The sequence below is a fragment of the Berghia stephanieae genome, chromosome 11 (genome assembly GCF_034508935.2).
Source record: "Berghia stephanieae isolate SIO BIC M18660-M18661 chromosome 11, UCSD_Bste_1.3, whole genome shotgun sequence".
In the NCBI taxonomy this organism is placed as follows: Eukaryota; Metazoa; Mollusca; class Gastropoda; order Nudibranchia; family Aeolidiidae; genus Berghia; species Berghia stephanieae.
In genome coordinates this window covers 32,927,936-32,955,435 of record NC_088370.1, presented here as the reverse complement: position 1 = coordinate 32,955,435, position 27,500 = coordinate 32,927,936, and the positions used below count along the sequence as shown (strand labels likewise).

Below are 27,500 nucleotides of genomic sequence, written 5' to 3'. Positions count from 1 at the left end.
CGAGGCTCGAACCCAGGACCTTCCGATCCGAAAGATCGGAAGCGAGTATCATACCACAAGACCTAATAGCCGCACAAGAAGAAATAAATTAGCGTTAAAAATGTGAAAGATTGAAAATTGCCATCAATCCAAATGTCAATATTTTAAATTGACACAACAACAAAACGGATTGAGGATGGATGAAATCAATAAAAAGGAGTCTGTGATTAAAAACAAAATTCAATATAACAAGAGAATTCATTTTTCTAACAAGTGGTGACGATGTTCAAAGACAAACTAAATCAATATCTATAATTAGTTTCAATGGAAATGTTTTTAAACCTTGAGAAGCCGCATTCGATTTTTTTCCTACCCCTGATATGGATGTAATAATATTAGTTTTCATTAGCTTAGAGAAGTGAATGGTGCAGAAGTTGCGAGAGGGACTTAGATAAATTCTACGTTTGAACCACATTTGTGACCCTTCGTGTCAAAACGGTATTATGTCTGGATTGGCCAGATGTTAAAAAATATAATTATAGTTAAACTGATCAAAAATATGAAACGTTGATATTTAGCACAGTAAAATATGATATTCCTTCTCCTCTATAAAGCATATAAACTCAACTTAAGCATGATATTTCTGGCTACAAATCCAATTTTAAGCATCTTAATCATTCCGACTTAATACAGTTTTGAAACGAGGGGTCACATATTTGACCGTCCCTCTCACGGCCTGGCGGAGGGTGCCGTACCATTCTGGTCTTAGGTTCAACTCTCATAACCGCACAACATTTTTATTCTCAATGTTTGTATTCAGGCACTTCTCTACTCTTCTGATTTCTTGATTTTTTTTTTTTTTTTTTTTAGAGAAAAGCCACTATGCCTCGACAACGCACACAAAATATGTAAAATTATATAAATTCCCTTTATTCGTCCCTAAGGAGAAATGTGTCTTTAGGATCTATTCCAAGAGAAGACTGGAATAACCCAGACGTCAGCCGCAGTGCAGCGCCGCAAAGTAAGCTAGGGCGAGGTGACTTGCTCAAGGCCACACAACGAGGTGGTTAGTCGAACTCGGTACCTTTTGGATACGAAGCAATGACCGTACCGCTGAGCCACTCTGCACTAAAAAAAAAAATTTCATCATGTTGTTTTTCGTGGTCTGAATCATTCGGACACGTTAAACAGTGCAAGACATGGCAGAAAAAAAATACAAGAAATTGTTTTCCAATAAAAGCAATATGTCTCTCTTGGGGATCGAACTTCATATTATAGGTGATAGGTCTCTTATGAAATTCGGACCCACGATTTGGAATGATCTCCCTAAATCTGTGAGATTCTCGAGCTCAATAGACATTTTCACAAAAGCCTTGAAAACATATCTTTTCAGGAAATATATACTTAATTGAATTTTAAATGTATTGTACGTGACATTTATATTGATGATGAATTGATGCCCTTTTATGCTCTTAATTGTTTTGATACCTTGGTTTAATTGTTTTTTTTTTTGTTTTGTTTTGTTTTTTTTGTTTATCTGTGTGTGTTTTTTCTGTTTTTTAAAAAAGCGCTTTGAGGTTTCGACGAAAGGCGCTATATAAATATGCTTATTATTATTATTATTATTATTATTATTATTATTATTATTATTATTATTATTATTATTATTATTATTATTATTATTATTATTATTATAGATATCTTGGCTATCTTTCAGATGTGCATTGAGTGGCATTGTTATAAATCCAATGGCTTATCGTTTCAATTGAGAGTATAAGATGAGGCCAATTCGCATCGCCTTTACGTCACGCTTTTGTTTAACTGTCTCCTTACTGGCCATGTACCCGATTTTCCCCAAAACTTGACACACAAGATATACAAAAATAGATTTATTTCACTCAAACACAAAATCTGTTAGTTCTTACAAAAACATATATATATTTTTTTTTCTTTGCCAAACGAGCTCTTCAACACAGTGTTGATTTACTTTAACTATAGCAAACATTTTTGATCAAATATTATGATGTACAACAGGAATTAGAATGACAAAAATGTTGGCTGCATCGTAACGAATGTGACGATTATCCTATGGGTGGAAGTATTGGGCTGAGATGAATTAGGTCAGTGTTCTTGCTAGACAAATTATTCCCCAAAGACTCAAAAGTCAGTATTATTTTGGGATGAGGGGATTAACCCTCTCCTTACCAGCCATTTTCCGGATTTTCTCAAAACTTCACACCCAACTAACACAAAAATATATTTTTTACCACTCAAACACAATAGCAGAAAAATTCTTGCGAGACATAGTTTCTCTAGCAAAACATATCCTACAACATACAGTGTTCATTTTGTTTAAATTCTATGATGTACAAACTAAATTTGAATAAGAAAAGGGTTGGTATTATCGTAACGAATGTTACGATTTTTTTATGGGTGGTAAGGAGGGGGTTACATGACTTAGTTCAGTGTTCTTGCTTGACAAATTATTCCCCAAAGACTCAAAAATCAGTAATATGTCGGGATGAACCACAGGTCAACAATGGAATGGAATGTTGAAATGACAAGAAATGTAACATTGTACATTTCTCGTCCTATAAAATGTTGCTGTTAGCTAGGGACCTCTTGCAATGCACTTTGAGCACGTTTAGTTGATATTGCGTTATATATATGCTCAAGTTTTTTTTCCATTTCTACATAATGTTCAAAAATATAAGAAAGGGATTCTCTGATTATATTTTAATGTCACATTCTCTTTCTGGAAAATGTTTTACCCCCACATAATGTCAAATTCTCTTTCCGGCTAAAGTTATACCCCAACGTAATGTCAAATTCTCTTTCCGGCTAAAGTTATATACCAACATACTGTCAAATTCTCTTTCCGGCTAAAGTTATACCCCAACATAATGTCAAATTCTCTTTCCGGCTAAAGTTATGCCCCAACATAATGTCAAACTCCCTTTTCGGCAAAAGTTATACCCCAACATAATGTCAAATACTCTTTCCGGCTAAAGTTATGCCCCAACATAATGTCATATTCTCTTTCCAGCAAAAGTTATACTCCAACATAATGTCAAACTCTCTTTCCGGCAAAAGTTATACCCCAACATACTGTCAAATTCTCTTTCCGGCTGAAGTTATACCCCAACATAATGTCAAATTCTCTTTCCGGCTAAAGTTATGCCCCAACATAATGTCAAACTCCCTTTTCGGCAAAAGTTATACCCCAACATAATGTCAAATACTCTTTCCGGCTAAAGTTATGCCCCAACATAATGTCATATTCTCTTTCCAGCAAAAGTTATACTCCAACATAATGTCAAACTCTCTTTCCGGCTAAAGTTATACCCCAACATAATGCCAAATTCCCTTTCCGAAAAACGTTTTACCCCAACATAATATCAATCTCCCTTTCCGGCAAAAGTTTTACCCCAACATTGTACCGATTTTGGCGATGAGTACATTTTATTCGCTATACCTTCGCCTACTCGGTAAAAAAAAAACAATAAAAATTTTGGCCAAAAGCTCGTCCTTCAATAAATATCGATCAATCAAAATGACCCTCATATGACCAGAAAATCCCAAACATGGGACTTCACTTTTTTTTCATATTAATATTAAAATGATGATGATGATGATGATGATGATGATGATGATGATGATGATGATGATGATGATTATTATTAATATTATTTATTATTATTTTATTATTATTATTATTATTATTATTATTATTATTATTATTATTATTATTATTATTATCATTATTATTATTATTTTATTAATATTATTATTATTATTATTGTTATTATTATTATTTTGAATCACTTAAACTCTCTATTCTAAATCTTCCTTTGTGACCATGATCCAGATATTTCTGTGAAAGAGATAAGATCATAGAACTATTGGATGTATACTTGACCAACGTTGCTGGCGTGTTATTTGGTATCCTGCTTATATGCGTATTCACCGCCCTGTCGGTCTTCAAGTTGTACACCATTAAAAGTAAGTCTTTTTGTTTCACAACAGCGTAACAGCGCCTAGGTTGTGGAATTCACTTTCATACAATACACAAAAAAAACCCAAAAAAAAAAAAACAAAAAAAACCCAAACATTGCCACACCACCAAAACACCATATATTATAATAAACACATCTAAAACCGCATTTTTTGTCGGTCTTCAAGTTGTACACCATTAAAAGTAAGTAATTTTGTTATTGAATGCATTAATAACGCCAGGAAATACTGGATTTCCTCAAACCGCCTCTTAACTGGACATGGCAGAACTGCATCAAATATGTGCAGATGGAAACTTGGAAACAGTGATACCTGCCAGAAATGTCAGGCAGCCCCAGAGACCAGCGATCAGATCGTCCTCCACTGTCCAGTCACTAAACTTGAAGGTGGCTACGAAACCATACTTAGGGCGGAGGAAGACTTTTAAAGCTGGGTTGACGAAATACATTTGGAGGTGTAGCCATACGCTACTACTACTAGTCATTTTGTTTTACAACAGCGTAACAGCGCCTAGGTTGTGGAATTCCCTTTCATGCAATACAACAAAAAAAAAACCGAGTCACACCACCAAAACACCATATATACTAAACACATATAGTATCTCGAAACAACAACCGAAGAACTGATTAAAATTTCAACAACACAAGGAAACATCCAACTGCCTCAGCACATTAACACACATTCTAAAGCTAAGAACACTAGCACTGGACAGAGATTTATGGAGGCAAATTATTAACTGGATATTGGGCTTTATATAGCGCAATATCCACTAAATGTACTCAAAGCGCGTTACAAGGGGTCCCTGGTCAACAGCAACATTTAACATGTAGGACGGGACATGCCGCATTTTAGGCGATATTACAATTTTTCGGACAAAGACAACGCTGTTAACGGCCACGTACTCATTTTACATCTGAGTACGGCGAGAGAAAAAGAGTAAAGAGCCTTTTCCAATGACTCAACTATGCGCCGAGCGCGAGGCTCAAACCCAGGACCTTCCTATCCGAAAGCGAGTGTCATACGACAAGACCACACAGCCGCACACTGGATACTAGAAACAGACTGACAAACTCGAAGTGACGCACACATTCACGGCAAGCGTCCATAGAGACTGCACAGCCATATCATTCATTCATTTTATTACCGGAAGCAAAGTATTTTTTCTGCTTACAACAATGTTGAGTTGGTATCAGGGTCATTAGACCAATAGAGACTGAGTTCATCCCCGATTTTGTAGCAGTTAGAATTACAATTGCTTGTTACCCTTTGGTCACATCCTTAGTCTACCTCAACGTACATTTCGCCGGATGTTTCACATCCAGCTGTTCAATCTATGCTTGGTAGACAGTAGAGCTGAGAATAGGATTCAATAGTCTGATGTCACGTCCGCCCAGTAACGAGCAGCTTGGTTCTAAACAAAGAAAATCGGTACTTTTTATTCTTCATAAGCTGGCTAGAACTTTTTCACATGTCATGTGATCAGATTGTATAAAAGTCAAAGCATGATCAGATTCATAATGTTTTTCTCCTCTGGTTACACTTTTATGCTCGTCGGAGAAGTATTTCATAAGGGCGTCCGCCATTGTTCTGATAGTTTAGAGCCAGTTACTACGTGACTATGCTTCATTACAAGGGAAATGACGTCACGACTGTTGAAACCTATTCAAATTTTAGATCAAAATTTAGCAAGTAGAGACGACACCTATCCGGCGTTCATGAATGCCAATGAACGAAAGAAAAAAAAGTTGAGGCATGAAAGAAAAAAAAGAATCTCAAATTCAAATTTTCCTCTGATTACCCTAGAGTAAGCATTTTGGTATTACATTGATATTGCATACGGAGTAATTATCTAAATAAATCTAAATAATTCCTTTTATTCATCCGTGAGGGGGAATTTTTCTTCAAAGTCTATTCCAAGAGAAGACTGGAATGAGAAGACAGCCGCAAAGTGAGCTAAGGCTAGGTGGGTAGTTGGACTCGGTACCTTTCGGATACGAAGCGAAGACCATACCGTTGAGCCACGATGTCCTATTGCAACCAAACGTTAAGTTTACCATAAATTTGACATCAGCAAACACAGGGTCTGTAATATTTAAGTACAAGACAGGACCTATAGCATTCAAAAACTGGGTTTTTAGTGGACAGCGTAATCAGAAATAACCCTCTCGTACACTTCTATCCTCTACTTGAGATATCCAACTCTCCATTACTACAAAAATCTGGTCCCGCGGGTTTTTGCACAGCTTGTGGCCGCAAAATTAGGGAACATTTTCTGATTTGCCTTGCAACCGCAAAATTTGCAAATTTTTCATAAATTCTTTGATTCTTTTTTTTTTAAATTCGGTTATGACCCTTTATTTAAGTTAAATAAAAGGTCATATCCCAATTTTTTCCTTTTTTATTTTACCCATTTCATTGACAGCAATTTTTTAATTGTAATTTGTTTTCTCAACTGTGTGCCTATTTCCAAATCAGCATAATTTCTGGCAAAATTTGCCATATTTTGTCCCATAAATTTCATCATTTTGAGTTTGAAATTGCGTAATTCCACGGGGATATTTTATTACATGGGTTGCACGTAGTTAGTTGTTACGTGTGATACAACATATTTAGAAACCTGCAAAATTTGCTTATTTTCTTCTGCAAAATTCATCATTATCTTTGCAAAATTTTGAAATATTTTTTTTAAAAAAACCGCGGGGTCGGAATAATTTGTCGAGCTTTAACACCCAGTTACTCGTACTATACACACACACACACACACACACACACACACACACACACACACACACGCATATGTAGATTTATATCTGTTGAAACATTACTAGATTTATTATTTCATCAGAAAAACGACTGGAGATGACGTCAAACCAGCCAATCAACACTAAGGACAAGACGTCACGTGCTACAGTTGCCCTGGTTGCCATTGGCGTGTCAGCCGTTGTCACCCAAACACCTTTCGTCGTCAATGAAATGTTTCGACTTTCTTCTTTATACGACGAAAAAATATTTAATTTCATGTGGATTGATAGTCCGCCGTTTTACAAAAACATAATGAAAGTTTTTGAGAGTTTAAGTTTTGTCATGAATATGCAGAATTTTTACGTTTTGTTTATTTTGAACAGTGTATTTCGTCAAGACGTCTTCAACATGATGACGTGTAATAAACTGACATCCAAGGAAACGACATTTAAAAAGTAACATGTTTCAAGAGCAATTCTTTAAAATGTGTTCAGAAAGACTGATACGTTAACTACTGTGTCAAATTGGTAAATATGTCGGGTTGAGACTTATAATAATAGTAATAATAATAATAATAATAATAATAATAATAATAATAATAATATAATAATAATAATAATATAATAATAATAATAATAATAATATATAATAATAATAATAATAATAATATAATAATAATAATAATAATAATATAATAATAATAATAATAATAATAATAATAATAATAATAATAATAATAATAATAATAATAATAATAATAATAATAATATAATAATAATATAACAATAATGATAATAATAATAATAATAATAATAATAATAATAATATAATAATAATAATAATAATAATAAAATAATAATAATAATAATAATAATAATAATAATAATAATAATAATAATAATAATAATAATAATAATAATAATAATAATAATAATATAATATATAATAATAATATAAACAACAACAACAACAACAACAACAACAACAACAATAATATAATAATAATAATAATAATAATAATAATAATAATAATAATAATAATAATAATAACAATAATGATAATAATAATAATGATAATAATTATGATATATAACACAGAGAAGGCTAAACTGTGTGAGATAACAATTAAACGCTATCCAGTCACTCTATACTATTTTGTGATCGTTAAAAAGAGACTGGATGCCATTAAGGAGTGTAATAAAATGTGGTGCATTGAATCTACGCTTCGTCAAATAATCCCAACTCCAGACTCAAAGGCGTAGTGATACAACTCATTGTACAGAACGTCTGAGAAGCCCCCGTTGTTCTCAATACCAATACGCTTCAATAGCCGTAACGTCACTTCCCTCGTAATGACGCATCGTAACTTATTATTAACTGGTTCTAAACTATCGGAACAATGGCGGAAGGTCTTATGAAATACCTTTCCAACGAGCATTAAAGTGTGTCCAGAGGAGAAAAAACATTATAAAATCTAATTATGTTTTGACTTTTATACATTCTGATCACATGACATGTGAAACAGTTCTAGCCAGCATGAAGAATAAAAAGCACAGATTTTCTTTGTTTAGAATCAAGCTGCTGGTTTCTGGGCGGACGTGACATCAGACTATTGAATCCAATTAGTTATCATCAATACTACATGTCTTCTTCTTCCTGAGAAACGAAATCAAACTTCCCAACAAAAAACAGGAGCAACGTTGGACAACAACAAGACAAGATTGTGTGTTTGTATTGTGTTGACTTTATAGATAGAACGAAGATGACGTCACTCATTCAGGTCTTTGTTATTGTGTTTTTGTCATCCGCGTTTATGAGAAATTCTCACTTAACTGTATTAACCAGACTATAAACGTCCAAGGATACATATAGTTATGTGTGTTGGTCCGTTAAACTTCGGGATGGCAATGTTATGAGTTTCTTAGCCAAGCGCATACTATCTATATATGATCAAATAGAAGGTATGTTTTTGTTGCCGAACTGCGATTTTTATATTATATTTGCCTTTTTCTTATTTTAAAATAAAGTTTATATAATTTAATTGAATCAGTAGACTTGTTTAATAATTTGAAAGCTGTACTTGTGTATAGAACAAGGTTCATGTCGAGTTGATTAAAGTGCGCTAGATCCTAGAGAATTTTGCTACTTTTCAAAATTGGAAAAAATGTATTAAAAATGAGCATGTGCATAGATAGTTTTATTCCACTATCATTAACATGCAAAAACTAAAAACACTAGCTTTGATACTACGCCTATAATTTGTCTCAGAAAAATGTAATAAATTGGCATCGGGTACAAGTAAACCCGGTAACTACGGATATAGTAGGTGTTAGGGTTGAATAAGTTAACGTTGATAATAATCTTATATATCTCGGTCCCTATTTACCTTTGATGTTTCATAGTAACGCACATTGAGGGTAATGACTAGAAATTCATCTTAATAATATTATTATAATTTGATTATTTATCAACTTTAATAAACGGGATATAACTCATGTTTTCATTATATACCATTATTTAAGGATTGTTTCCCTTAGCTATCTCCAGCCCTGCAAAACTTAGTTTTAAAAAAAAAAACAACCCAGAAAAAAACAAATCAATAAAAAAAACCCCAACCAACCATCCAACCAACCAACCAAACAAACAAACAAACAAGCACACAACAGAACAAAACAAACAACCAACCAACACATATACAGACAAACAAACATAAACCAACAAATAAAGTCAACAAAATGTTAAAAACACAAAAGAAAACAAACCAACCAAAACAAAAACACACACAAAAAAACAAACAAAACAAACAAAACAAACAAACAAACAAAACAAAACAAAAACAAAAAAAAAACAAAAAAAAACAAAAACAAAAACAAAAACCAACAACCCCCCCCCCCCCCCCCCCCCCCCAATTAAAAAAAAAAACCCATTAAAAATCAAAAAATAAATAAAAGCGAAAAAATGAAAAAAACGAAAACAAAAGCAAACAATAATATAACACACATGGATGTATAGAGCAGTAAAGTTAGGTGCCCCAAACGTAAACAATAACAAGTTGCTTGTGATTTTCGTTAGGGGCCGGAAAAATTTACGCACAATATAGGTCTCCCAATTTTGTAGTTTGAGTTGTAGGCAATACACTTTCAGTATTGAAAATATGTTTACATAAAATCTAACAGTTGCAGAAATAATAATATAAGACTAAATTATTCTGAAAATCAGGCTCCGAATAATTCTCGTTTTGTTCACACCAGCGCAATAATTTGCTGTGGTCTAAAAATAGACAGACTGTAACTTTTGATATATTTTACGTTTTGTTCCATAAAATATCCATATCTAGACATTATTTGATGCATGATCGAGTATTTATAAATATGTGTTTCTTTTGCCACCTAGCAGCCAAATTTTAAAGGTTATTTTTTTCTATAATTTACATTGGAACTTGAGCTATCAAGACAGGAACATGTGGTCTGCCACGTGCTTCTAGACCTTGTTTACGTTTGGGGCAGCCAACTTTACTGCTCTATCGTTACTCCACGATTTCCCTACGGTCGGTCATTGCGCTCAACGGATCGAGACACGATTCCTTAAAGGCGACGTTACTCGTTTTTATTTATTTATTTATTTATTTATTTATTTATTTATTTATTTATTTATTTATTTATTTATTTATTTTTAACCAAGATCGCTGTTACTGTCCAAGTACTCAATTTACTCGGACTACCGTGATATGAAAAAAAAATGTGTATGAAACAGTGCCAGGCAAAGCAAAAAGAAAAATATTAGGGAAAAAAATAAAATAATAATAAATAAATAAACAAAATAATTCCCAAACCGCCCCTTGAAAAAAATTTGGTCACAAAAATCTTTCTTCAAATATCGATCGATTTAAACGACTCTCAAAAACTGCCGAAAACTCTCAAGCCTGGGACTAAGGAAGACCTCGCTAGTTCCTACGTTTGATAATTTTTCCCAAGATGAGGGTTATTTAAATCGATCGACATTTGAAGGACGAGTTTTCTGACCACAATTTTTAAATACGTGTCTGTCCAGAGTAAGGCATTTAACTTGTTAACATACAAATAGATCTAATAAGACTCTTTGATGCTTTTATCTACAGTAGATTAATATTCTATTCAGCGGCTGGACTGATCGGATCAATAAAACAAATAGAAAATCAACATGTTGCTGATATCTGTCATCAATGACAACCACAGATGGTTTGACAACGATACAAGTCTTGGTTTGTCATGTTATGGTAATCTACATTAATCATAGTCTCTAATGTCATCATAGCATGCATAGCATGAGTGCATGTAAACTTACACACGCTCATGGACACATCTATAGATAGTATGCGCTTGGCTAAGAAGCTCATAACATTGCCATCCGGAATTATAACGGACCAACACACAAAACTGTGTCCAACTTGAACAAATATAGTCTGGTTAATACAGTTTATTGAGAATTACTCATAAACGAGGATGGCAAAAATAAAAAACAAAGACCTGAGTGACGTCAACTTCGAACTATCTATTCCCCTTGTTCTCTCTCTCTCTCTCTCTCTCACACACACACACACACACATATGGACACACACACACACACACACACACACATACACACACGCAAGCACACAGTTCCTGTCATCCTGTACGTTCACACTTATTTCAGAAGTGATACACACACACACACACACACACATATATATATATATTATATATATATATATATATATATATATATATATATATATGAGTGGAGGTGGTTACTTGTAGGTACGAGAGTGCTCTATAATATTGGTTAGAGCATATAAAAATAAAAATAAATAAGGTCACTCACGTTTTATTTGCCGATACAATTGTTTCTATGTCCTCCATTTCGTCAGTCGACATTTCTTTAAAAATATGTTTGTGTGTATGTGTGTGTGTGTGTGTGTTTGTGTGTGTGTGTGTATGGATATAGGCAGTTGACCCGATGTGTGTAATATCATTCTTTTTATAAATTGCCAGCATGTCAAATGTCTAGATTCCTAAAGAGAAAATCTACACAGTATACACGGTATATACTTATTGGGTAAATGGGAAACGGTTAAACGTCAAGCAATGAACATTCCATTATCAAGTGTCCATCTATCACCCAAACTCTTTCCCTGTCGTAAGATGGCCTGAATGACAAACCATTTTAGCCAGAAAACACAATAATAATATTTCAATAGATTAAACTAAACAACTTCTTGTAAAAAAAATCTAATCAGATTTAATTAAAACGTTTAGCCTAATGCACTGACGAGGAGGGGGAGGGAGGGGGAGGGTAATTTCATATTTTTTCTGTCCAAATGTGAAATTAAAACTTTTCTAGTCAATTATTTTTTCAAAAGGTAATTTGGCATTTTCATCAATCAACAATTAATGAATTAAGAGTTTTCCGGCCAAAACCATCTTAAAAAGATATTTTTGGCATGTCATGTTTAAGTAAACAAATTAGTTTCTTGCCAAAATCTTCAAAGTCTTTTCTGCCATTTCCATCTATCAATAAATGAAGTTAAAATTTTTTCTCTTCAAATGGTGTTTTTGATATTTTCATTTATCAATAAAGGAAGGAAAAGTATTCTGGCAAAATCCTTAAAAAGTTGTTTTTTTGCCATTTTCATTGATCAATAAATGTGACCCATTGCCTGATAACGGTAATATGTTTGTACAAAACAGATAACTAAATAAACCCCCCCAAAAATCACAACAAACTAATAATGTGAAAATTAAGATTTTGCCAGTCTAACAAATTATATGTACCCCAACGTCTCAAAACGGTATTATGTCGGTATGAACAAATGTTATAAAGTCAAAATATAGTTAAATGGTCAAAAATATGAATTATTGGTGTTTAGCAATCTAAAATATGATGTTCATTCTCCTCAATAAAGCATGTAAACTCAACGCGTCTGATATTTCTGGCTACAAATTCAATTTTCAACTTCTTAATCATCCCGAATTAATCCCGTTTTAATTCTCAACAAAGCATTGAAACCGAAATCAAGTCTCTTATTCATTACTACAAATTCCATTTTTAGCATCTGAACCACCCCGACATAAACCCATTTTGAGACATTGGGTCACACATGAAGTAAACAATTTCAAGCCAAAATCTTTAAAAGATTTATTTAGGTTTTGCTATTCTCATCTGTCCATGTATGAAGCAAAATATATTATATTATCCGTAATCTGAAAGACTGACGGCTGGTTTTCCGATCCAAAACTCGTGAAGTCGATTATTCAACTTTTTTTGTTGTCGAGATTTTCCATCCATGAGATAAATTGAAACCTAAATTATATTTTAAGCATCAAATGGCAGAATAATTTCCCTAGATTTATGTTAATTTGAAGTATAGATAGTATGCAGATGACGTCACTCAGGCCTTTGTTATTGTTTTTGCCATCCGCGTTTGTGAGTTGTTCTCACTAAACTGTATTAACCAGACTATAAAAGTTCATGGTTACACAGAGTTTGTGTGTTGGTCCGTTATACTTCCGGATGGCAATGTTGTGAACTCCTTGGCCAAGCGCATTCTATCTATAAATACGATAAAATAATAGACCAAATGAGAAATTTTAGGGGAAATAATCCTCAATATCTCAAAATGGGGGGGGGGGGGGGGGGGGGGGGGGACGAAGTTAGGGAGTTTTGGAAAACCACTCTTCGTCGTGTATTTAAAATTTGGCCAGACAACTAGTCCTTCAAATATTGATCGATTTAAATGACCCTCAAGTTGGAAGAAAACAACAACACCAAAACTCTTAAACCTGGTACCTCGCAAGATCTTCCTAAGTCCCAGTTTTGAGAGTGTTTGCCTAGGTGAGGGTAATTTCGAGGGGGCAGCGTGGCTCAGTGGTACGGTCTTTGCTTCGTACCCGAAAGGTACCGAGTTCGATCACCAGCCGCTGCGCTGTGTGGCCTTGAGTAAGTCACCTCACCCTAATTTAATTTGCGGCACTGCACTGCGGCTCACGCCTGGGTTATTCCAGTATTCCCTTGGAATAGACCCTAGAGACAAATTTCCCATATGGGATGAATAAAGGGAATTTTATTTTATTATCTATATATTTTTTTATCGATCAATATGTGAAGGACGAGTTTTCTGGCCATTTTTTAAAATACGTGTTTTTCTAGAGTAGCACAGTTAACGGGTTATTTATCGTGGGTCACCTCAAGTCACAGTAAAAAACAACAACAAAACACTTCCCCCCAACCAAAAGGTAAAGGTGATGTCCTGACGGCCACAAAGATTGTACCTTATTCACCAGTCCTTCCTCTTTCTTACCTGCTAATCATTTCGTGTGAACCATCGACCAGGACACAGGTAAGGGGGATTATTGCTTCCTTTTGTTTAGAAATGGTTATTGATGTTATGTGCTTAAGTAAAATACTCACATCTGTCATTATTAAGTGTGAACTATCAACCAGGACACAGGTAAGGGGGATTATTGCTTCCTTTTGTTTAGAAATGGTTATTGATGTTATGTGTTTAACTCTCTCCTTTCCAGCCGTTTTCAGGATTTTCCCCAAAACTTTACACCCAACTAACACAATTTTTTAAATTTTTTTATCACCCAAACACAATAGTAGTAAGTTCTTCAGATAAATAATTTCTTTAGCAAAACATGCTCTACAACACACTATTCATTTTATTTAAATTTTATGATATACAAAAGAAATTTGAATACGAAAAATGTTGGTTGTATCGTAACGAATGTGACGATTTTCCTGTAGTTGGTAAAGAGAGGGTTAAGTAAAATACTCACAACATCTGCCATTATTCCGTGTGCACCATCGACCCAGGAGACAAGTAAGGGGAGATTATTGTTAAATCTGCGTCTGTTTTTTTTTATATTTATTTTCCTTTTGTTTAGAAATAGTTATTGATGTTATGTCTTTACTTTCAATACTCACAACATCTGCCATTATTCAGTGTACACCATCGACCCAGGAGACAGGTAAGGGGAGATTATTGTTAAATCTGAGTCTTGTTTATTTTTTTCCTTTTGTTTAGAAATAATTATTGATGTTATGTGTTTAATTAAAATACTCGGCCGTTATTCCGTGTGCACCATCGACCCAGGACACAGGTAAATGGGGATTATTGTTGTCTTCGCCTGTTTTTTTTGGTTCATTTTTTTCTCTTTTGTTTAGAAATAGATATTGATGTTATGTGTTTAAGTAAAATATTCACATCTGCCAATTATTCCGTGTGAACCATCGACTCAGAACACAGGTAAGGGGGATTATTGTTAAGTCTGCATCTGTTATTTCTTCTTTTTTTTTGTCTTTTTTAAAGAAATAGTTATTGATGTTATGTGTTTAAGTAAAATACTCACAACATATGGCCACCAAGTGAAATGTACCAACATACAAAACATTGTGTAACTTTAAATGTTAAAAGTCTAATTGCTCTATGTACGTGAGAATTAATCATTCGACTAACTGGTTGGCGGTCTAAAAACAATAGCATAACAAAGGCAATAGTGACGTTATTCGTTCACATTTGTTAGTATACTATGATTGTGTGTGGATCTATGTGTAGCCATCGTTAACTTACAGCCTGCCAATAGATAGTTCGAAGATGACGTCACTCATGTCTTTGTTATTGTATTTTGCCATCCGCGTATATAAGTAATGCTCACTGAACTGTATTAACCTGACTATCAACGTTCATGGATACACACAGTTTTGTGTGTTGGTCCGTTATACTTCCGGATGGCAATGTTATGAGCTTCTTAGCCAAGCGCATACTATCTATAGGACTCGCCAGGACTTACCAAGGAAACAAAGGATCCCATTGGGTGAGATATTGAATACACATCACAATTTGATTTCTTTTATGGTCAAAGACTTGTCTTTTGACGTCATTATTAGGCCAGTGTCAGCGTGCCTTCGTTAAGTTATGGCCTGACACTGACCAAAAAATGACGTCAAAATGCCAGTCTTTTGCCACAAAAGAAAACAAATCGTGAGTTGTATTCAATAGTTCAACCAATGAAATGACTTGTTTCCATGAGCTCTACTAACGACAACTCACTAGGCGGTGCAAAAACCAAATAATGACGTCAAAATGCCAGTCTTTTTGGGTTTCAGTGTCAGGCTATAGATAGTTCGAAGATGACGTCAAACAGGTCTTTGTTATTGCTTTTTGCCATCCGCGTTTATGAGTAGTGCTCACTGAACTGTATTAACCTGACTATAAACGTTCATGGATACACACAGTTTTGTGTGTTGGCCAATTATACTTCCGGATGGCAATGTTATGAGCTTCTTAGCCAAGCGCATACTATCTATAGATAGAATGAAGTTGACGTCACTCCGGTCTCTGCTATTATTTTTTGCCATCCGCGTTTGTGAGTAATGCTCACTTAACTGTATTATCGAGACTATAAAAGTTCATGGCTACACAGGGTCGTGTGTCTTGGTCCTTTATACTTTCGGATGGCAATGTTATGAGCTTCTAGCCAAGCGCATCTATAACTTAAAGATGGCTACGCTGTCAGGCTATAAGTTTACGATGGCTGTGATCAACGTCAGTAAGCAACCTACAGAAGTAACAGCACATGACTACGACATAACACCTTGTGTTTATGGAAGAAATCTGCCATCCCGTGAGAGAAGACCCCTGTTTCATTTTGTCTTGAAAACGTTTATTATTAATATCGATGAATTAAAATTACCGAAAGCTGGTAAAAAAACGTCTTGGATCGGCGACTTAAAAAAAAAATATCAGCTTTGAGTATATATTGTAAAAATTGGAGACCGTTTTAATCTTGTCAAATATCAAATAACTTGAAGTGGGAGAGAACATAACCACGCCCCTTAACCTGATTCGGACAATCCGAGTTGATATTATTAAATAAACATTGAACTAAGAGAACCACATATTATAATACGCCGTTGTCGTCTGGTACTATGAACCTCAACCTCCAACCTGTTAGTTGAGGGTTCGAGCCCCCCCCCCCCTAATAAATGGCGACACATAGGAAATAACAGTCTCAGGTTTTTAAGCTGTTTTGAAAATAATAGAATCATCTTAATAATTAGTTGATATTTGAAGATTTTTGATGTTACTTTATTATTCTGGCGAAATTGTATGATAATAATAATATAAAGTATTTCGTGAACACGAATCCCTGTCTATTTAGGTGAAAGTAAACAAAAAGATGAGGAAGGTATTCAAGTTTATCTGACATCGCGGAAAAATTGCCATTGAAAACCCAAATTTTGCCAAATTTTACCACCGGGGTTCAAAAATAGTGAAAAAAAAAAGAGAATTTTCATGAAAAATTGTAAATTTTGAGGTAAATAGCGGAAGTGCGAATTTTGTGGCCGCGAAAAACCACGACGACAGGTTTATGGTTCCCTATTCAAGAGTGGACATTCCACTAGCCATGTTCATACCATCAACAATGAGGCAGTGGGATAATCTCACATCTCTGATGAATGAAAATTAACCCTCTCCTTACTAGCCATTTTCAGGATTTCCCCCCAAAACTCCACACCCAACTAACACAAATATATATATATATATATTTTTTTTTTTTTTACTACTCAAACACAATATCAGTAAAGTTCTTGCGATACATAATTTCTTTAACAAAACATGCTCTACAACACACTGTTCATTTTCTTTAAATGTTATGATGTACAAGAGAAATTTGAATTAGAAAAATGTTGGTTGTATCGTAACGAATCTGACGATTTTCTTATAGTTGGTAAGGAGAGGGTTAAAACTGCCGTATGTGGAATCTTCAAATTTGAAGTTAATGACCGCAAAGGAAAAAGAAGATTTATGATAAGCTTTCGCCTAAAACCGACATGTTTTGATTGTAGCATGAGAAGCGGAACAGGTGTCTTCCTTGTTGAAACCGATTGTTTCCAATTCGTAATTGGATTCAATAGTCTGATGTCACGTCGCCCAGCAACGACGGCCATCGTGATTCTAAACAAAGAAAATCGGTACATTTTATTCTTCATGCTGGCTAGAACTTTTCATATATCTTGTGATCAGAATGTGTAAAAGTCAAAACATGATCAGATTAATATTGTTTTTTCCCCCTCTGGATACACTTTTATGCTCGTCGGAGAAGTATTTTCATAAGGGCGTCCGCCATTGTTCCGATAGTTTAGAGCCAGTTACTAAGTTACCATCCGTCATTACGAGGGAAGTGACGTTATGACTGTTGAAGAGTATTTGAGCGCCTAGAGTTCTAAGTTACAAGGCCATATGCGATTTGATCATTATTGCCCCTATCCTCACCCACCTCTACATTTAACGAGTAAATTAGAATACCGTACTATATATTATCCGCCGGGCTCGCACAAAATTGTTTATTTTGATTTTGGTTAGATAACATTTGCTTCAAAAATCAATCAATTTATATGTCTCACAACTTGTCCGTATGGTAAAACAGTTTCAAAACCCGAGACTTCCTTAATAAATAAGTTTCAGGATATATATATATATATATATATATATATATATATATATATATATATATATATTATATATATATATATATATTATTTTGACTATTTTGACACATTTTAGGTTATCCTGATGGATTTATGTTTGGAGTTAAATCTTTTTTTTCTGGCCAAAATGAAGAAATAAGTATTTGGCCATAGTACGCCAGAATATACTGATGTAGGCTACTTACTGATGGTGGTGGTGATAACTATTATTATGACAAAGAAATCGAAACGAAAACATTACGCAAAGATAAAAACGAGAGCTGGTTAGGTAAGCTTTCTACCGGTGAAAAAACAAATTAACATTAATTAATTGAGTTGACACAACATGAACATGTTCATTCATTCATTCATTCAAGTTAAATTAATGAGCCTGAACAGATAAATGATAATGATTTGTTTTCACGCAGGGTTTTGGTTTTACTGTTAACCTGAAACCACATCTAAATCCGGCCGTTTTCGTCAAGAAAACAGCCACAACGATGTGACTGGGACTTCATCGAGACTCGAGTCGCAACGCCGTTACTGTTCTCTTGGTGAAATCATGTAGATATGATATTTCGTGTTTTCTTGAAAAAGGCCAACGTCGTTTGTTTTGTGTTGTTCCTTTATTTACGAGTCACACTTACTTCCTTTATTTTTCTCTCCAGATATGCTGTCGTTCTTTTTTTTAATGAGCTTTTATATAGAGCAATATCCATTAAGTGTGCTCAAAGCGCTTTACAAGAGATCCCTGGCCAACAGCAACATTTAACATTTAGGACGGGACATGACGCCTGTTAGGCGATGTTACAATTTTTTTTCGGAGAGAGACAAAGCTGTTAACGGCCAGGTACTTATTTTACATCTGAGTACGGTGAGAGAATGTGAGTAAAGAACCTTATCCAAGGACTCAACTATGCGCCGAGCGAGGCTCAAACCCAGGACCTTCCGATCCGAAAGCGAGTGTCATACCATTAGACCACATAGCCGCACAAAAACCAAAACAAAACAAAACAAAAACAAACAAACAAAACAAAACAAACCAAACCAAATCGAATTAACAACTCTGGCCAGAACCTCGTCTTTTGAATATCGACCAATTGAAATGCCCCTCACCTTGTGAAAAACTATCAAACTTGGGACTGTTTGGAAGTCTCAGGTTTGAAAGATTTTGACATCATGAGGGTAATTTTAATTGGTCGACAGTTGAAGGACCAGTTTTCGGGCAAAAAATGAAATAAATGTTTTGGTTTTTTTTTCTTTGTTTTTTTTTTGTTTTTTTTTTTTTAGATTAGAGCACGGTTGTATGGTTATATTATATAGAACGAAAATGACGTCATTCATGTCTTCGTTTTTGGTTTTTGCCATCCACGTTTATGAGTAATTCTCACTAAAATGTATTAACCAGACAATAAACATTAAAAATTATACATTGTTTTGTGTGCTGGTCCCTTATACTTCCGGATGGCAATGTTGTGAGTTTCTTAGCCAAGCGCATACTATCTATCAATATTATTATAGATAGAATGCGCTTGGCCAAGGAGTTCACAACATTGCCATCGGAAGTATAACGGACCAACACAAACTCTGTGTAACCATGAACTTTTATAGTCTGGTTAATACAGTTTAGTGAGAACAACTCACAAACGCGGATGGCAAAAACAATAACAAAGGCCTGAGTGACGTCATCTGCATACTATCTATTAGAAGAATGATAGGGGATATTTTGATTTGAAAGATTTATTTTCCGACGTTATTAAAGGATTAAATATTGAAATGTTATTATGTAACACGGAGAATGTGGGCGAAGTGTGGAAATACTCTTATCAATATTACACAATAGATAGAATGCGCTTGGCCAAGGAGTTCACAACATCCGGAAGTATAACGGACCAACACACAAACTCTGTGTAACCATGAACTTTTATAGTCTGGTTAATACAGTTTAGTGAGAACAACTCACAAGGCGGATGGCAAAAACAATAACAAAGGCCTGTGTGACGTCATCTGCATACTATCAATAGGAAATCGTTGAAAACATTTCGTTATGATTATATTATTTCACCACAAACGAACGAGAACTATCATTATTTTAATCTGTTTGAGTCTGTTGGTAACAATAGCAAATGTAACCAGTTAACTGTCGGTCTCTTGAAAAAAGCACGTATTTTAAAATTTGGCCAGAAAACTCGTCCTACATATATAGACATCGATTTAAATGACCCCCGTCTTGGCAAAGACTCTCAAACCTGGGACCGTGCAAGGTCATAGGTTTGAGAGTTTTTGCCAAGATGACGGTCATTTAAATCGATCAATAAACTTGAAGGAAGAGTTTTCTGGCCAAATTTTTAAAATGCGGGTCTTTCTTGAGTCACCCGTTGTAAACTGGTAAATTGTATGTAACAGGTGAGTTTATTGGGAATTTGCTGTATGTGACTTAGTGATTATCCTTTCCATTGTGTTATTTATTTGTCAATCGGCCACATGCTGTATCACTGTTTTTATCAATATGAATATATTATAACACAATATCTATTGGACTGTGTTCAATTGATTGGTGTGGTATGTGTTACGACTGTTTTCATCATCATTTCATTGTACGGTATCTTTATAAATATCCAGTTAAACTGACACTACGCGTCTCGGTAACATATTCACATATACTTCCCGCCAGATGGATCTTATCAACACTACACACAAACACAACTATGTTTAATCATAAACTTCTATTAGGGGAGACTTTAGTGAGAACTTATTTCTGAAAGGGAGGATTAAAAGGCAACCCCCCCCCCCCCAAACAAAAAACAAAAACAAAAAAAAACCCAAACAAACAAAGAGCTTAGTGACGTCAACTTCATTCATTCAGTCTAGTATCGTTAGTGTTTTGATGGTTGTGAATTCAAAGGCAATATATTTGTGATTACTGTTGTTTTCATTGTAAATTGGTTTACTTTGATAACATTAATTTTCTTGTGCTTTGTTTTCAATGGAATATTCTTAGAACATTCGCGATACGATTCGTCTAAGGGAGTGTTTACACTTGAGTAGGACTCTCCGAAATCTAACTACCTACTTATCTGTCTACCTACCTAATTACTTACCTATCTAACTACTCATCTACACCCTACATATCTATATAAATACTTAACTCCATATCATTCTATCTACTACATACCTACCTACCTAACTACCACCTACTTTCCTACTACCAACCTACCTACTCACCTACCTACCTACTCACCTACCTACCTATCTTCATATTTACGTCCCTACCCCCTACCAACATGCATCGATCCATCCATCCATCTTTTCCACGACAACTTATCCCACCCCGAAGAATCAAGATACAACCTCTATAAGGTGAATTTAAGTGTTTGTGTATTTAAAAAGTTTTATCATTGCAACACGTCCACATCCCAGTTCGATGGTGATTTTTGGTTTAAAAAAGAAAGTTCCAATCTCGAGCACACGATTTTCAGAATGTTGCCAGACTGGCTATAATATAGATATTATCTTTTAAAATTCTCTTTTAAAATTGACTAAATTTATCACACATAAAAACAATAGCTATTTAGACGTCAAGTTTTAATCTGAAGTTTCATGGCTTTATGTTGAAGGATGCGCTAAAACTCAGGCTTAAAAATTCGTGCAACTTCAGTTTTTTTGCTACAAAAAAAAAAAAGAAAAAGAAAAAAAAAATTTACAAAAAGCAAACGAACAAACAAGCCATTTGACAAACTAGTCATTTATTTTGTTTTCCTGGCCTACACTTTTCAGCAATTCTGTCAACATTGCCAAATCACAATATTTCATTTTGGCCAGAAAGCTATTGTTTGAAATACTGAAATGTTTAAGACATAATTTTGACAAGATGAAGTCATCGTAACATTGCTAAAATATTATTTTTGTCTAGCCAAAATGAAAAAGTCTGTTTTAGCCAGAGTTCGACTGAGAGGCAACAGCCGCTTGATATTATTCGTTGTTCGAATTGTTGGATTTTACTTCGACTCCTTTGTGATTCTATTTGGTAAGAAGCTACATGTAATGAGGACGATCTACAGAAAGAATGAAATTGACGTCACTCGGGTCTTTGTTATTGTTTTTTTTTGTTTTTGTTTTTTTTATTTTTGCCATCCGCGTTTAAGATTAGTTCTCATTAAATATGTTAAACAGACTGTAAACGTTCAAAGTTACATATAGTTTTGTGCGCTAGTCCGTTATACTTCCGGATGGCAATGTTGTAAGCTTCTTAGCCAAGTGCATACTAAAATGACTGTTTCCACAACTGGTTCATCCCGACACAATGATCGTATTGAGACGAATTTCATACTCTGAAAAAATATTAGAGCATTTGTAAAGAGCAATATCAACTAAACGTACTACAAGCGTTTAACAAGGGGCCCCTGACCAACAGCAACAAGTAACAGATAGAACAAGACATGACGCCTGCAAGGCGATAATACATTTTTTTTTTAAAGCCAGAGACAACGCTGTTAATGGCCAAGTATTCGTTTTACACCTGAGTACGGTGAGAGAATGTGAGCAAAGAGCCTTTTCCAAGGATTCAACTATGCTCCGAGCGAAGCTCTACTCAGTATCTTCCGATCCTTAAGCGTACCACAAGACCACATTGCCGCAAAAAAAACAAACAAAAAACAACCCCCCCCCCAAAAAAAAAAAACAACAAAAAACAAAAACAAAAAGCAAACCCAAACACGTATTTAAGATTTGGGACGTGAAGTCTCGGGTTCGGGAGACTTTATTCTAGCAAGATGAGTGTCATTTTAATCAATCAATATTTGAAGGATGATTCTTCTGACCAAATTTTTAAAATACTTTCTTTTCCGAGTACGACAGACGACAGGTCAAATAAGAAATAAATAAAAAATAAAAAATAAAAATACCCTTTATTCATCCCCAAGGGGAAATTTGTCTTTAGGGTCTATTCCAAGGGAAGACTGGAATAACCCAGGCGTCAGCCGCTGTGCAGCGCCGCAAAGTGAGCGAAGGCGAGGTGACTTGCTCAAGGCCATACAACGAGGCGGGTAGTCGAACTCGGTACCTTTTGGGTACGAAGCAAATAGCGTACCGCTGAGCCACGCTGTCCTATAGATAGTTCGAAGATGACGTCACTCAGGTCTTTGTTATTGTTTTTTTTTTTTTTTGCCATCCGCGTTTATGAGTAATGCTCACTGAACTGTATTAACCTGACTATAAACGTTCATGGATACACACAGTTTTGTGTGTTGGTCCGTTATACTTCCGGATGGCAATGTTATGAGCTTCTTAGCCAAGCGCATACTATCTATAATAATATTTATTCATCAATTTTGTTTATGGTAAAGATTTCTTCAATTTTCTTTTTCCTCCAGGCGTAATGAGGGTAGTTACAAAACCAACACTGCACATACTTCAAACGGTGTGGTTGTATGCGTGTATCTGGATCGGCCAGGAAGTAACAGCGCAGTACAACAATGACGTCATTCATCGGCCTACAAGTGACCACCACTACCATGTCCTGACAGACGGAGTGGACGAGGTCACGTGGACAATGTCCTTCCCTGTCGATAAAAAACTACCACCTACGAAAACAGGGATTGGTGGTGGCGGAGGGGGTGGTGTCGATTTCACTTTGACCTGCAACATATCACGGTGAGAGAGGTCAAGTTTGGTTATTTATTATTTATTTATTTATTTTTTTAATTTTTTTTTTTTGTAGATACGTAAGCCTCCGTCACAAAACGGTATTATGTCGGGAAGATTCAGAGCCCGGAAAGTGAATTTAGAGATGGAATGATGAGAAATTGGACCTTAGAAGTTTTCGTAAAGCAAGAACTAGTATTTTATACTCCAGCATGACGTAGAGAAATTAAACACAAGTTTGATTTTGGTGACAATGAATTCAATTTCCCTCACTGAGTTTTCCGGACATAATACCGATTTGAGGGCGGGGGGGGGGGGGGGGGGCGGGGGGGGGGGGGGGGGGGTGTTCACATTTTTAAAACGTGATGACTTTGTGACCAGCCATCTCCAAACCGTATCATCTTTGGTTGTAAGTAAACCCGAATTTACCTAATTCGACGTGCACTTATTCTGTCTAGACCGACGTGCACAAATTAGCAGGTCTGAAAACCAAATCAAATTAACGGCTTAATTTAGCATTGTTGGATGATATTTTGCGTGGGTTTGAGAGTGCATCCATTACAACATAATTCGAGTCCACAACAATTTGGGTTATCAAATCTGCCAACAGGTACATGTCGATCTAAACCAAAGCGTAATAACAAAAAACAAACAAAGGACCAAACATTTTTAAAAATAAAAAAGCAAAAAAAAAAAAAAAAAAAAAAAAACCCGACAAAGAAACCCAACAAAAAAAACGAAGACTAAAAAGAAAAGAAAACGACAAAAACAAACAGATTACGAAGCGTGCACAAAATCAAAAGCAAAAAAACAACAAAAAAACAAAAAAAAAATTAAATAACTACAAATTTTTACTGAAAAATAAATTTTAACGCATAATAATAACTAGACCACAATGATTATTCTTAATGTCAAATCGTTAAATTCCAGGACCAATCATTGTAAAGAAAAAGAATATAGTTTGAAATGAAATAATATAGGTGAGGTCATTGAGGTGGTATAATAATAACATTTGGTGTTCTTTGGTTTTCCTGGGGCCCTTTAGGTGTCTTGTGTTGGGAGGGAGACAGTCAGAAGGACAGATTTTGTTTGTAAATAATTTTCCTTTTTATGAATCACACCTTTACACTCCCGTGATTTAGACAGACATCTTTTACTCCGATCTATAATGAAGATTCAAGAGTCTATTATTATTATTATTATTATTATTATTATTATTATTATTATTATTATTATTATTATTATTATTATTATTATTATTGTTGTTATTATTATTATTATTATTATTATCATCATCATCATCATCATTTATTTATTATTATTATTATTATTATTATTATTATTATTATTATTATTATTATTATTATTATTATTATTATTATTATTATTATTATTATTATTATTATTATTATTATTATTATTATTATTATTATTATTATTATTATTATTATTATTATTATTATTATTATTATTATTATCTCTCATCACCGTAATCGGATGTAAATTATTGTAATAGATCCTTACAGGCTGTAAGTTTCGTCTTAGAATTAGAATTGAGCTTTTATATAGCAAAATATCCACTAAACGTGCTCAAAGTGCTTTACAATGGGTTACGCACAAAAGTCCTGGGTTCGAGCCTCGCTCGACGCATAGTTGAGTCCTTGGGTCTTCACTCACATTCTCTCACCCTACTCAGGTATAAAATGAGTACCAGGTCAATAACAGTGTTGCTTTGTTCGAAAAAATGTAATTTCGTTTAACAGGCGTCATGTCTCGTCTTACATGTTCAGTATTGCTGTTGGCCTGGGAACCCTTGTAAAGCGTTTTGAGACTTCGATTGGATATTGCGCTATATAAAAAATCTCATATCTTTTTTAGTAGCACCAGATTCTCCCCGATATAATACCTTTATGAGGCGATGTTCACAAATTATAATATTATCTGTTTAACTTCTTTGTTTGTTTTCGCAGCGCAGTGTCACAAAATATCTCTGAACTCAGTGATAAAGACACAGTAGATTTCAACAAGCATGTCTGTGATCTCCACTCTCGAAGGAAACGGAACATTATCTTACCAGGTACGGCGAGCATCTTGAAATAAGACTCTGCTTAAGAGAGTTCAAATGTGCATTTCCGGGTTGATTTGAATACCTCTCATTTTCTTTTTCATTTTTGTGTAGGCACATAAATTACCAGAGGAGAATAGTGCAAAATCTATATTTTTTCCTTCTGCTATTCTTCTCCTTCTTGTTCTAGTTCCTCTTGTTCTTCTTGTTATTGTTCTCCTCCCTTCTTCTTCTTCTTCTCCTTCTTCTTCTTCTTCTTCTTCTTCTTCTTCTTCTTCTTCTTCTTCTTCTCTTCTTCTTCTCTTCTTCTTCCTTCTTTCTTCTTCTTCTTCTTCTTCTTCTTCTTCTTCTTTCTTCTTCTTCTTCTTCTTCTTCTTCTTCTTCTTCTTCTTCTTCTTCTTCTTCTTCTTTCTTCTTCTTCTTCTTCTTCTTCTTCTTCTTCTTCTTCTTCTTCTTCTTCTTCTTCTTCTTCTTCTTCTTCTTCTTCTTCTCTTCTTCTTCTTCTTCTTCTTCTTTTCTTCTTCTTCTTCTTCTTCTTCTTTTCTTCTTCTTCTTTCTTCTTCTTCTTCTTCTTCTTCTCTCTTCTTCTTCTCTTCTTCTTCTTCTTCTTCTTCTCTTCTTCTTCTTCTTCTTCTTCTTCTTCTTCTTCTTCTTCTTCTTCTTCTTTCTTCTTCTTCTTCTTCTTCTTCTCTTCTTCTTTCTTCTTCTTCTTCTTCTTCTTCTTCTTCTTCTTCTTCTTCTCTCTTCTTCTTCTTCTTCTTCTCTTCTTCTATTATTATTATTATTATTATTATTATTATTATTATTATTATTATTATTATTATCGCACGTGTGAAAGAGAGGAAGAGAGAGATAGAGATAGAGATAGAGAGAGAGAGAGAGAGAGAGAGAGAGAGAGAGAGAGAGAGAGAGAGAGAGAGAGAGAGAGAGAGAGAAAATAAGTAGGAGTGAAATATCTGTTCAATGTTATAGTTATCATTTAACGTTATAACAAGTGACAAATTGCCATATTTATGGACAATAAAGATCTATTCTTCTTCTTCTTCTTGTTCTTGTTCTTGCTCTTCTTGTTCTTGTTCTTCTTGTTCTTCCTTCTTCTTCTTCTTCTTCTTCTTCTTCTTCTTCTTCTTCTTCTTCTTCTTCTTCTTCTTCTTCTTCTTCTTATTATTTAGTAGTAGTAGTAGTAGTAGTAGTAGTAGTAGTAGTAGTAGTAGTAGTAGTAGTAGTAGTAGTAGTAGTACTAATGTGAAATTGAATGTAAGCTTCAATCTAATATACGAAAACAGATATAATTGACGTTTCGGGTTTTCCCTTTATCAACACAACAGGATGAATGAAACATTACAGAGTAGGTACTGGAGTTAACTGGCTAAATAAAATGTTTGCTGGTTGGCCAGTCTGGCATATTTCATCTGATCTCCCACATCAAAACTATAATATTATTAGATTGTGCGGCTATATGTTCTAGTGGTATGACACTCGCTTTCGGATCGGAAGGTCCTGGGTTCAGGCCTCGCTCGGCGCATAGTTGAGTCCTTGGAGAAGGCTCTTTACTCACTCTTCTTTC

At 34.6% G+C, this 27,500-nt stretch overlaps 3 protein-coding genes across 4 annotated transcripts in view; all 3 read left to right on the top strand.

The window, feature by feature from the left end:
- LOC144957050 (uncharacterized) overlaps nucleotides 1–7,277 on the top strand; it is an 8,644-nt gene extending 1,367 nt beyond the window's left edge. Inside the window, exons 3-4 of the mRNA XM_078887998.1 lie at nucleotides 3,848–3,981; nucleotides 6,839–7,277. Of these exons, the coding sequence (XP_078744124.1) occupies nucleotides 3,848–3,981; nucleotides 6,839–7,194 (490 nt within the window). The 3' untranslated portion in view covers nucleotides 7,195–7,277. The remainder of the gene's footprint in view (nucleotides 1–3,847; nucleotides 3,982–6,838) is intronic.
- LOC144957342 (EF-hand domain-containing protein 1-like) overlaps nucleotides 1–27,500 on the top strand; it is an 89,454-nt gene that overhangs the window by 7,882 nt on the left and 54,072 nt on the right. The window lies entirely within an intron of this gene.
- LOC144957409 (uncharacterized) overlaps nucleotides 14,842–27,500 on the top strand; it is an 18,809-nt gene continuing 6,150 nt past the window's right edge. Inside the window, exons 1-3 of the mRNA XM_078888692.1 lie at nucleotides 14,842–14,855; nucleotides 23,598–23,877; nucleotides 25,839–25,945. Of these exons, the coding sequence (XP_078744818.1) occupies nucleotides 23,603–23,877; nucleotides 25,839–25,945 (382 nt within the window). The 5' untranslated portion in view covers nucleotides 14,842–14,855; nucleotides 23,598–23,602. The remainder of the gene's footprint in view (nucleotides 14,856–23,597; nucleotides 23,878–25,838; nucleotides 25,946–27,500) is intronic.